This window comes from Hypanus sabinus, chromosome 2 (assembly GCF_030144855.1).
Source record: "Hypanus sabinus isolate sHypSab1 chromosome 2, sHypSab1.hap1, whole genome shotgun sequence".
Taxonomy (NCBI): domain Eukaryota; kingdom Metazoa; phylum Chordata; class Chondrichthyes; order Myliobatiformes; family Dasyatidae; genus Hypanus; species Hypanus sabinus.
Genome location: NC_082707.1, coordinates 179,621,682 through 179,635,176, shown reverse-complemented (window position 1 = coordinate 179,635,176; position 13,495 = coordinate 179,621,682). Strand labels below are relative to the sequence as shown.

Sequence of the window (13,495 nt, the reverse complement as noted above, 5' to 3'; positions counted from 1 at the left end):
TTCAGACCTGGTAAAAGTCTTTGGCTTTCTATGTATGCCTCTTATCATTTTATACACCTCTGTCAAGTCACCTCTCATGAGTAAATACTTTTGACTACAATAATAGAGCAGGGGACATATTTGACATAGATAGAGTGAAACAAAGGTTGAGTAATTCAAGGCTCAGCAGTGTTGTTGTTTCAGGAGGAACTCGGGAGAGTATATTCACTAGAGTTCAGGCGAATGAGAAACAGTGCTTTATTCCCACTGTTTGATAGGCTGCATTGAAGGGAGATGTTTCTTTAGGACCAACACCTAAGGTCAGAGCTCACAATCTTGGGATATGGAACAAGTAATTTAGGACTGAGATATGAAACATTTATGAGCACAAACATGAGGACAACTGCAGATGCTGGAAATCCAAGCAACACACACAAAATGTTGGAGGAACTCAGCAGGGAGTAAACAGACAATGTTTCAGGCTGAGACCCTTCATCAAGACTGATAAAAAAGAAGAGACATTTTGCAGAGAATGGGGTAGCCGTGAAATGCTGTGGCCACCAAGTTGCTGAATAGATTTAAAGTTAAGAAAGGGAGATTTCCAGACACAAAGCTATCATGAAGTAAGGAGAGCACATGAATAAGGGCTTGAGAAGGAGGATGAGCTTTGATTATATAGAATTTAATTCCTGCCACTTTCTGAGAGGAGATTGTATGTTCTTTCCGTGACTACATGGGCTTCATCCCACATTCCAAAGACATATGTGCTAAGTTAAAGGGCAAGACCTCTAGGATTGTGATCTCTGGTGTAGTGTACCCCGGTTTAAGACAATGCTTTATTTTATTAATACATTATATACTGTTGGGGATTTTATTATTTTGCAAATTTTTTTCAAAATGCAAAACTACATATTAAAAAGTGCTCCTTTATTTACATTATATAATCGGGTATTTTATTTTTGTTGTTTAAAATAAAAATTCATTTGATAAGTTAGGCTTGTTGAATTAGCCAATAAGATTTGTCTTGTTAACATATTTTTAAGAGAAAGTGCAAGAAAAGAGGGGTGACCATTTTTTTCTACAAAGAGTGCAGGATTGAAGGATGGAGAATGGAACGGGTATTGAACATAGCAGAAGAATATGGTGAAATGCTAACACAACCAAACTTGGAAGGACAGGTACAGATATCAGAAAATGCTCAAGAAGACTATAGTCTCACGAAGAATGTGCGGATAACTTTCAAGTTAGCCAGCTTGTATGTGACATTGAAGAAAGTTCGATGCCTTTTTCTCTGGACATTGTGTGGATCTTATTTTTTCTGCTTGGACTGGTTTTTCAGCACAGAATCGTTTTGGTATCGTGAGTAAACAAAGTGAAGCAAACCGGATTGATTACATGATAATGAGCTCCAATGACTGCATGCACATTATAGACTAATAGATATATACAGCGCCTATAAAAAGCATTCCTCCCCTTAGAAGTTTCCATGTTTTATTGTTTAACAACATTGAATCACCATGGATTTAATTTGACTTTTTTTGACTCTGATCAACAGAAAAAGATTTTCGTGTCAAAAAAATATCTCCACAAAGTGATCTAAATTAATTGCAAATCTTAAACACAAAATAATTGATTGTGTAAATATTCAACCCTTCAAGACAGATGAGTTCAAGGCATGGATCAAAACATGGAATTATGATAATGTAGCCATTAACGAGACTTGATTGCAAGAGGGGCACGATAGAATGGGAGGGACTAAAGAAGGAGGGGTGGAGTTACTAGTCATGAAAAAATGTCAATTCAGTGTTCAGTCATACAGATTGGAAATCTTGTCTAGTGAGGCTTATGGGTGGGATTGAGGAATAAAAAATGTATGACCCCATTAATGGGGGTTTATTACAGACCACCCAACAAAGAAACAACATTTGTAAAGAGTTCACAGACTGCTGCAAGAAACATGAGGTTGCTACAGGAGGTGATTTTAACTTTTCTCATATTCACTGGGACTCCCATACTGTAAATGGACTAGATGGTCCCTTACCGTAAAAGGGTGTCAAATATGTCCAGGAAAGTTTCCTTATTCAGTATGTAGAAGTCCCAACCAGAGAGTTTGTGATATATGAATTGCTAATACGGAATGAGACAGGGCAGGTGACAGAAGATTGTGTAGGGGAACATTGCATCTAGTGATCATAATGATATTAGTTTCAAAGTAAATAATTATAAAAAATAAGTCTGGTCTGTGGGTTGAGGTTCTAAATTGGAGAAAGGCCAATTTGATGCTATCAGAAAGGATCTGGCAAATGTGGATTAGGACAGGTTGTTTTCTGGCAAAGGTGTATTTGGTAAGTGGAGACCTTCAAAAGTGAAATTTTGAGAGTAGAAAGCTTATATATGCCTGTCAAAAGTAAAAGGTAAAGATATTAAAGCCCTGGTTAAATAAAAAAAGGAGGTACAGAGCAGGTATAGGCAGGAAGAAACAAATGAGGTACTTGAGCAGTATAAAAAATGCAAGGGAACACACTAGAAAGAAATCAGGAGGGCTAAATGAAGGCTTGAGGTTACTCTAGCAGACAAGATGAAGTTGAATTCTAAGGGAGTCTATAGATAAGCTAAGAGCGAAAGAATTGTAAGGGAAAAAATTGGTCCTCCGGAAGATCAGAATGGTAGTCTATGCGTGGAGCCATAAGAGATGGGGGAGATTTTAAATGGATTTTTTGGATCTGTATTTACTCCGATGTGTGGTGAAGCAGCAGCAAGGTCATGGTCCGTATACAGATTAGAGGGGAGGAAGCATTTGCTGTGTTGAGGCAAATTAGGGTGGATAAATCCCCAGCGCCTGACAAGGTGTTCCCCCAGACCCTATGAGAGGCAAGAGCAGAAATTATAGGGCCACTAGTAGAGATATTTAAATCATCCTTAGCAATAAGTGGACTACCAGAGGATTGGATGTTAGCTAACGTTCCGCTGTTTAAGAAAGGCTCTAAAAATAAACTAGGAAATTAAAGGCTGGTGAGCATGACATCAGTAGTGGGAAAGTTATTGGAACTTATTCTAAGGGATCAAATGTATGAGTATTTAGATAGTCACAGACAGATTAGGGATAGTCAGCATGCCTTTGTGCTTGGTAGGTCATGTCTAACTAATCTTAGAGATTTTTGAGGAAGGTACCAGGAAAGCTGATGAAGGCAGTGGATGTTGTCTACATAGACTTCAGCAAAGCATTTGACTAAGTCCCACATAGGAGGCTGGTCAAGAAGGTTCAGTCATTCGGCATTCAGGATAAAGTAGTAAAATGGATTGGTCATTAACTTTGTGGGAGAAGCCAGAGAGTGGTAGTAGATGGTTGCCTCTCTAACTGGAGGTCTGTGACTAGTGGAGCACAGCAGGGTCTGTGCTGGGTTCATTGTTGTTTGACACCTATCTCAATGACCTGGATGATAATGTAGCTAACACGATCAGTAAATTTGCGAATGACATTAAGATTGGGGGTGTATTGAAAGTGGAGTTACAGGTAGATCAGGTCATAAAGAAAGCTTTTGGAAAACTGGCCTTCATAAATCAAAGTATTGTGTACAGGAGATGGGATAGAATGTTGGAGTTGTATAAGATGTTGGTGAGACCTAATTTGGAGTATTGTGTGCAGTTTTGGTCACCTACCAACAGGAAAGATATAAATAAGGTTGAAAGAATGCAGAGAAAATTTACAAGGATGTTGCTGGGACTGGAAGACTTGAGTTATAAGGAAAGATTGAAATAGGTTAGGACTTTATTCCTTAGAACATAGAAGACTGAGGGGAGATTTGATAGAGGAATACAAAATTATGAGGGGTTTGTTTCCCCATATCAGAATTAGATAGAACTAGAGGAGTTAAGTTTAGGGTAAGAGGAAAGAGATTCAGAGTGATCTTTTTCACCCAGAGAGTGGTAAGTATCTGAATGCACTGCTGGAGAGAATGTTTGAAAAGCTGGGTTGCTAACAACATTTGTCTGGGTAAACACTCGTATTGCTTAGGCAGAGGTTTAAGGACCAACTGGCAGATGATAGGTATGGATACTGGGCCGAACGGACTGTTCCTATGCAGTCCTATTCTATGGCACTCCAATTTGGCAACTGGTTACTGGTGTGCTATGACATACCTGTTATGTGACAGTGATTGTGCACACAATTCAGTAACGAAGCTTTCACACACGAATAAATCTGGATCACTCAAAGCTTCCAGACCTTGTGTGACACCAAACAGCAGATTGTTGAGAATCCTCAATGTGCTCAGGTGAGGCACTTTCAGAAAGTTGCATGCATTCAGGACCGAGTACAAAACTTCCTCAAACCACTTTGCTTTCACACATTTTTGACCTGTAAGGATTAAAAGCAAATTCAGAACAATCTCTCAGCAAGGGGAAACCTCAGTGAAAACTATCGAATATTGAAAGGCCTAAATAGAATGAACATGGACAGGATGTCTAGGACCTGACGGGACAACTTCAGAACAGAGGGATGTCCCTTCAGAACAGAGTTGAGGAGAAATTTCTTTAAGCAGAGGGTGGTGGATCTGTGGAATTCATTGCCACACACAGCTGTGAAGGGCAAGTCACTGGTTATATTTAAAGTAGGTTCTTGATTAGTAAGGATATCAAAGGTTACAAGGGAAGACAGGAGAATGTGGTTGAGAGGGATAATAAATCAACCATGATAGAATGGCGGAGCAGACTTAATGGGCTGAATGACCTAATTATGTTCCTTTGTCTATGGTCTTGAATGGCTAAGCTCTAATGTATAGTCTGCATATAGAAGGCAAAAGTCATTCAGATAGAGTATTTTACCTGGAGGTCAGTGACCAGTGCTGTTCCACAGAGATCTGTCTGGGACTACTGCTCTTTCAGAATTTTATAAATGACTTGAATGAGGAAGTGGAAGAGTGGATTAGAACGTTTACAGATTCCAGGAAGATTGACGGAGCTGCGCATAGTATAGAAAGTTGTCATAGGTTATGATGGGATAGTGACAGGATGCAGAGCTTGGCTGAGAAGTTACAGATGGAGTTCAATCCAGAAAAGTGTGAAATAGTTCTTTTTGGAAGGTCAAATTTGAAGGATTAAAACAGGGTTAATGGTGGAATTTTTAGCAGTGTGGAGGAACAGAGGGAACTTGGAGTTGACACCCTTAATGTTGCTGCGCTAGCTGATAACAGGATTGTTATGAAGATGTAGGGTGTGTTGGCCTTCATTAGTCAGGAGATTGAATTCAAGAGCTATGAGGTAATGTTGTAGCTCTGTAAAACCTTGGTTACATCACACTTTGAATATTGTGTTCAGTTCTGGTTGCTTCATTATAGGAAGAGGTGGGAGCCTTAGAGACGTTGTAGAGGAGAATTACAAGGATTCTGCCTGGATTGGAGAACATGTATTATGAAGATAGGTTGAGCAAGCCAGGGCTTTTCTCTTTAGAGTGAAAGAGAACGAGAGCCAAATTGATAGAAGTGTACAAGATAATAAGAGGCGTAGATCTTTCTTTTCAAATCTTTTTATTATTATTATTATCCAAAATACAAGGGTACATCAAAGTAAGTAACACTTACAATGTCTCAAAAGAGAAAAAAAACAATATTAAGGACTGAAAAATATGGTGACACAAAAAAAAGAAAAGTAAAAAAGCCCTACTAAAGCAAGAAAAAGCTCAGGAAAAAAAACTATTAGATCTAATGGATAGCCAGAGGCTTAAGATTTACTAGAGCTATTGGGAGTGACTTAAACTAACACGGCAGGGGAATGAGAACCAGGATGTTAGAGCTGAGGATGAGCCAGCAGGTTTACAAGTAGATGATGGGTGTAACATGAATGTAAGGAAGGTTTTTTTTTAATAAACTTTTTTTTTATTGTATTTCAAGTAGTTACAAAATAAAGTATAGAAAAAAATGTATATTACCCATCCCCCCCTCCCCTTAAACACTCCCCCCTAGCATCCCTATATTAGAAAAAAGAGGAAGAAAGAAAGAAAAAAAAGAAAGAAAGAGTGCCTGGATATTGGAAGATCCCCACATGCTCCATGGAGTTTGTAATAACTTTAGTATATATATTTATTTTTTTCCCCAAATAACCAATTATTTCATCTTCGGAGCACCTATATATTTAATCCTGTCTTTTGTAAATAAGGGTGCCAAATTTTCAGAAATGTTTCATATTTATCTCTTAAATTATAAGTAATTTTTTCAAGTGGAATACAGCTATAAATTTCTTTCTTCCGATGATCTATACTTAAATATGTATCCGATTTCCAAGTAACTGCAATAGCCTTTTTGGCTACTGCCAATGCAATTTTTATAAATTCTTTTTGATATTTATTCAATTTGGGTTTCGGTTTTATCCCTTCAATATCGCCTAGTAAAAATAATGTTGGATTATGTGGAAGTTGTGTTCCAATAACACTCTTAAATTTGTCCAAAAAGGTTGAATTTTAGAACAAGACCAAGTAGAATGTAAAAAAGTACCGTTTTCTTGGTTACGTCGGAAACACTGATCGGATAAATTTGGGTTTAATTTATTTATTTTTTGTGGTGTAATATATAATTGATGTAAAAAATTATATTGCACTAATCTTAACCGGACATTTATTGTACTTGTCATACTATCAAGACATAGTCTTGACCAATTTGTTTCTTCAATTTTAATATTCAAATCACTTTCCCATTTTTGTCTTGACTTATGGACTCCTTGTTTAATTGCCTGTTTTTGAATCAAGTTATACATACAGGAGATAAATTTTTTAATCTTTCCTGAATGTAAGGAAGGTTGTCAATCCAATGATCGAGTACAAATGCAGACAGGGAAAAGAGTTAAATTATACTACAGAGGCAAAATTTAAAAGGGCGAAGAATGCAGGACTGAAAGTGCTGTATTTAAATGTGCATAGCATTCAGAATAAGGTGGGCACACTCATGGCGCAATTAGAGGCTGGTCGGTATGACATTGTGGGCATCACTGAATCGTGGCTGAAAGAAGGCCATAGCTGGGAGCTTAACATCAATGGATACACTTTGTATCAAAAGGACAGGCAGGAAGGTATAGGTGGTGGTGTGGTTTTGTTGGTAAGAGATGGAATTACATCTTTAGAAAGAAGTGACATAAGGTCAGAGAATGTTGAATGAGGAGCATTTGGCAGTTTTGGGCCTGTATTCACTAGAATTTAGAATGCAGGGGAAATTTCATTGAAACCTATGGAATATTTAAAGGACTTGATAGGGTGGATGTGGAGAGGATGTTTCTTATGGTGAGGGCATCCAGAACAAGAGGGCACAGCCTCAAAATTGAGGGGTGACCCTTTAGAACAGGAGAAAGGAGGAATTTTTTTTGCCACAGAGTAGTAAATCTATGGAATGCTCTGCCACAGATTGCAGTGGAGGCAAAGTCCGTGCATATATTTAAGGCTAAAGTTGTTCATTTCCTGATCGGTCAAAGCATCAAAGAATATAGTGAGAAGGCAGGTGTATGGGATTGAATGGGATCTGGGATCAGCCATGATGGAATGATGGAAGAGACTCGATGGGATGAATGGTTTAATTCTGCTACTATGTCTTATGGACTTTTTCCCAGGTTGGAATAGCTAATATGAAGTGACATCATTTTAAGAAGTTTGGAGGAAAGTGTAGGGGACTGTTAGAAGAAATTATGTGGCGACCCACTTTCTGTGCAGGCGAACTGGCTCACAAATAGCCCGCGCACGGGGAGAGACTTTGGTAATGCACCTCTGACGTCATTTCCGCCGGAATCTAGGGATTAAAAGCCAGTGCGTGAAGTTTGAATAAACTAGTCTCAGAACGACTTTCTAGCTCTGTATGTAGTACATCGCTACAATGGTGACCCCGACGGTTCAAACGGGATTTGGACCAAAGATGACCAACTCTTCATCTGTTCACGCAATTTCGCTAAAACTGCCGACTTTCTGGATGCTGCGACCACGCATGTGGTTTAGCCAGGCAGACGCCCAGTTCCAGATTTGGCAGATATCCTCTGATTCCACGCGTTACTATCACGTGGTGAGCACCCTTGACCAGGAGACTGCCGCCCAGGTTGCGGATTTCAAACAGTCGCCCCCGGAAGAAGGCAAATATGAAGCGTTCAAAGCACTGCTCCTTGGGATCTTTGGCCTCTCACAGTGTGAGCGAGGTGCCCGCCTGCTGCACCTGGACGGTTTGGGAGACAGGCCGCCGTCAGCATTAATGAACGAGATGCTGGCCCTGGCTGATGGACACAAACCCTGTCTCATGTTTGAGCAAGTGTTCCTGGAGCAACTGCCCAAGGACATACATCTGCTGCTGGCCGACGCAGATTTCAGTGACCCCCAGAAGGTGGCAGCCCGGGCAGATGTGCTGTGGAAAGCCAAGAGGGAGAGCGTGGGTCCATCAGTCAGATTACCAAGCCACGCAACCCAACAGCAGACCAGACCAGGCTCGGCAAGGGGGTGCACACAACACAGAGGCAGGAGTGAGGAGGCCAGGGAATGGTGGTGTTTCTACCACCAGCGGTAGGGCACAGAAGCCCGCCGTTGTCGCCCGCCTTGCAAGGGCCAGAGCCAGCTGCTGCTAATGGCTATGGTGACTGGCCACCAGGACAGCCTCTTGTATGTCTGGGACAAACAGTCGGGATGCCGCTTCTTGGTCGACACTGGAGCAGAAATCAGCGTCTTACCCCCGACGGGGTATGACACCCGCAACAGGATGCCAGGACCCACCCTGAGGGTCACAAACGGCAGCACGATATGGACCTATGGCACCCGCACAGTGCAGCTGCAGTTCGGCGCCAGCCGCTTCACGTGGGTCTTCACACTGGCCGCGGTGGCCCAACCACTCCTGGGGGTGGACTTCTTGCGAGCTCACAGCCTGCTGGTAGACTTGCAAGGGAAAAGACTGGTACATGCCGAGACTTTCCAGATGTTCTCCCTGGGTGAAGCCAAGTTGCCGGCCCCACACCTGGACTCCATCACACTGTCGGACGAGTTCACCAGAATCCTGGCGGACTTTCCATCGATTCTGGCAGCACAGTTCACGGCAGCCATGCCCAGACATGGAGTACAGCACCACATCCCAACCCAGGGACCACCCCTCCACGCCCGTGCACGAAGGCTCCCCCTGGAAAAGCTCCGCCTGGTGAAGGAGGAGTTCAAGAGGATGGAGGAATTGGGGATCGTATAGAGGTCTGACAGCCCATGGGCCTCCCCCCTGCACATGGTGCCCAAAACAGCCAGGGGTTGGAGACCATGCGGCGACTACCGCAGACTGAACAAGGCTACCACTCCAAACCGCTACCCCTTGCCACACATACAGGACTTTGCAGCAAACTTGCAAAGGGCAAGAATCTTTTCTAAAGTAGACCTCATCCGGGGATACCATCAAATCCTGGTACACCCTGAAGACATCCCCAAAACATGTACTCATCACCCTGTTCGGCCTGTTCGAATTCCTCCGAATGCCGTTCGGCCTGAAGAATGCCGCACAGACGTTCCAGCGGCTAATAGATGCGGTGGGCCGCGACCTGGACTTTGTGTTCATCTATTTGGATGACATCCTCATAGCCAGCAGTAGTCGTCAGGAGCATCTGTCCTACCTCCGCCAGCTCTACTCCTGCCTGAGTGATTTCAGCCTCACGATCAACCTGGCCAAATGCCAGTTCGGTCTTGACACCATCGACTTCCTGAGCCACAGGATTACCAAAGACAGGTCAACACCTCTGCCCGCCAAGGTAGACATGATCTGCTACTTTGCCCGGCCCAACACAATCAAAGACCTGCAGGAGTTCATTGATATGGTTAACTTCTACCACTGTTTCCTCCCCTCAGCAGCCCGTATCATGCGCTCTTTGTACACCCTGATGTTGGGTAAAGGCAAGCACATTGCTTGGGACAATGAGGCCGTGGCCGCTTTCGTTAAAGCCAAGGAAGCCTTGGCAGATGCCGCGATGCTGGTGCACCCCAGAACGGACGTTCCAACTGCCCTCACAGTGGATGCATCTGACACAGCAGTCGGTGAGGTACTGGAGCAACTCATCGAGGGGCGCTGGCAACCCCTGGCATTCTTCAGCAAGCACCTATGACCACCTGAACTCAAGTACAGTGCCTTCGACCGGGAGCTGTTGGCACTGTATTTGGCAATCCGGCATTTCACGTACTTCTTAGAAGGCAGGCTGTTCACTTGTTCACGGACTACAAACCGCTGACCTTCGCGTTCACAAAGGTGACCGATCCCTGGTCGGCTTGCCAGCAGCGACATCTGTCCTAATCTCCGAGTACATGATGGACATCCAGCATGTCTCAGGAAAGGACAACGTTGTGGCGGGCACGCTCTCCAGACCAATTATCCAGGCCCCGTCCCTGGGGGTGGACTATGCAGCACTGGCGGAGGCGCAGCAGGAAGATGACGAGATGCCCAGCTACATGACCGCAGTCTCGGGTTTGCAGCTGCAAGACTTCCTCGTAGGCCCAGCTGAGAGGACCCTCCTGTGCGACGTGGCTACCAGCCAACGTCGCCCCATTGTCTAGCTCTGTATGTAGTACATCGCTACAATTATTTATTTTCTTTACACAGAGAGTTCTGGTGTGTGGAACACCCTGTCAGGGATAGTGATAGAGGAAGATACATTAGTGACAGTTAAGAGAATCTTAAATAGGTATATGATGATAGAAAAATAAGGAGCTATTTCGGAGAGAAGTTAGATTGATCATTAAAGTAGGTTAAAATATCAGCACATCATTGGCCTGTTCTGTGCTGTAGTGTTCTATGTTTCTATGTTTTATATTCTTAAGTTGAAGACACTGGTTTTAGTTTGGTAATGTTCATCTGTAAAATCCATCTGGAATTCTATCATATTGTGGTCACCACATCTATAACTACACTGGAATATGCTCTTCAGCCCATCAAGTTGGTGCCAACCACAGTAGAGAGTCTAGTGACATGGTGTCATGACATTTCCCTCAATGTCATCAAAAAAAAAAAGCAGGTCTTTAACCACAGGAGATGAGGGGAAGCGTTGATGCTCTGGTTTACATCAATGGTATTGAGTTTGGACTTGAGCTTCAGGTTCCTAGGAGTAAGCATCATTAATAGCTGGTCCAGGTCCGACCAAGTATATATCATGGACAAGAAAGCTCACCAGCATCTCTCTTAGGAGGCTAAAGAAATTTGGCATGTCCCCTTTGACCCTCACCAATTTTTATTGATGCGCCATAGAAAGGATTCTGCATGGATACATCATGGCTTGATGCAGCAACCGCTTTACCTGTGACCGGAAGAAACTGCAGAGAGTTGTGGATGCAGCTCAGCACATCATGGAAACCAGCCTCCCCTCCATGGATTCTGTCAGCACTTCCCTGTGGCTCAGTAAAGCAGCCGGCATAATCACAGACCACACCTATGACAAATATTTGATCTTCTCCCCTTTCCCATTGGGTAGAAGATACAAAAGCCGGAAAGAACATACCAAGCTCAAGGACAGCTTCAACTTGCTGTTATAAGTCTATGTGATGGTGCCCTAGTACAATAAGACGTACTTTTGACTTCTCAATATACCTTCCACCTTATTGTTTACCTGCATTGCACTTTCACTCTAAGCAACACTTCATTCTGCATTGAGTTATTATTTGACCTTTTACTACCTCAAAGCACCATGGTAATAAATTGATCTTTCAGGTATTAATCTGGAGATAATCACCCTTATTGGTTCTACTTTTCAATTTTTCCCTGAGCATTGTTTTAATTAAATTCACATTCTTGATTTAAGATGCATTGAAAATCTTCCCTTTCCCTACAGCTACACACATAAAGTACTCTTGCAATACTGATCTCTCATGAAGATCAAAGTATTACTGCTTGGCCATGAGCAGCCATGCCTCCAACTGCCTGGGCCCTAAACTGTAATATATATTTCCCTAAATCTCCCATGATGCACTATTTAAAATATTCCTCTTTAATCTTTCAGTAGGAAGTCATTTTGTTATACAGCATGAAAACAATCTCTTCACCCTAACTCATCCATACCAACAAAGGTGCCTACCTGAGTTAGGACCACTTGCATGCTATTGACCAATATCCCTGTAAACCAGGGATTCCCAATGTTTTTCTATGCCATGGACCAATACCATTAAGCAACAGGTCTGTGGACCCCAAGTTGGGAGTTTAAACCTTTCCTATACACTTTAAAAATGTCTTTTAAATGTTGCACTTATACCTGACTCTATCACTTCTGCTGGAAGCTCATTCCATATACCACCACCTCTGTGGTCCATATTGATCTTTCCTCCTTCACATTAAACCTGTGCCCTCTAGTTTTAGACTCTAAAAGATTCATAATCCAAATTTATTTATCAATGTGTACATTGATAGAGGGACCAGAAGTGGGGAGAGTGAGTAGCTTCAAGTTCCTGGGTGTCAAGATCTCTGAGGATCTAACCTGGTCCCAACACATTGATGTAGTCATAAAGAAGGCAAGACAGCAGCTATACTTTATTAGGAGTTTGAAGCGATTTGGCATGTCAACAAATACACTCAAAAATGTCTATAGTTGTACCGTGGAGAGCATTCTGACAGGCTGCATCACTGTCTAGTATGGAGGGGTTACTGCACAGGATCGAAAGAAGATTTAAATCTAGTCAACTCCATCTTAGGCATTAGCCTACAAAGAACCCAGGACATCTTTAGGGAGTGTTATCTCAGAAAGCCAGCCTCCAGCACCCAGGGCATACCCTTTTCTTACTTACCATCAGGTAGGAGATACAGAAACCTGAAGGCACACACTCAGCAATTCAGGGTCAGCTTCTTCCCCGCTGCCATCCCATTCCTGAATGGACTTTGAAGTTTTGGACACTACCTCACTTTTTTAAAATATACGGTATTTCTGTTTTTGCACATTTTTAAATAATCTATTCAATATACATAATTGATTTACTTGTTTACTTATTATTATGTTTTATTTTATTTTATTTTATTTATTATTATTACTTTTTTCTGTTTCTGCTAGATTAGGTATTGCATTGAACACATGCCGGTGATAATAAACCTGGTGCTGATTCTGATTCTGAAACATAGTGAAATGTGTTATTTGCATTAACAACCAACCCAGGGGTGTGCTGGGGACCTGCAAGTGTCACCATACATTCTGGTGCCAACCCTGGGTAAAAGACCCTGATCATTCACCTTAGCTTTGGCCCTCATGGTCTATATACTTTTATAAATGACCCCTCAGTTTTCTTCACTCAGTCCCAGCTTGTCCAGTCTCTCCTTATAACTGAAGTTCTCCAGTCCCACTAATCCTTGTGAATCTTTACTGCAGTTTCCAGATCAATGATTTCCTTCCTATAGCTAGGTAACCAGAATTGCATACACTAGTCCAAGAGCAGTCTCACCAAAGTTCATAGAGCATCTGTGGTGGGGAAGGAATTGTTAACACTTTCAGAGTCAGAATCAGATTCAGGTTCATTATCACTGACTTGTATGAAATTAAGGTTGTTGTTTTGGGGCAGCAGTACAGT

At 42.3% G+C, this 13,495-nt stretch overlaps 1 protein-coding gene across 2 annotated transcripts in view; it reads right to left on the bottom strand.

Moving 5' to 3' along the window:
* Positions 1-13,495, bottom strand: part of noxred1 (NADP-dependent oxidoreductase domain containing 1) — an 80,098-nt gene that overhangs the window by 36,939 nt on the left and 29,664 nt on the right. For both annotated transcript variants that reach the window (XR_009510141.1, XM_059960466.1), the window contains exon 5: positions 4,120-4,336. Coding sequence is in view for 1 of the 2 variants with exons in the window: in XM_059960466.1 (XP_059816449.1) it covers positions 4,120-4,336 (217 nt within the window). In the remaining variant the exon portion in view is untranslated. The remainder of the gene's footprint in view (positions 1-4,119; positions 4,337-13,495) is intronic.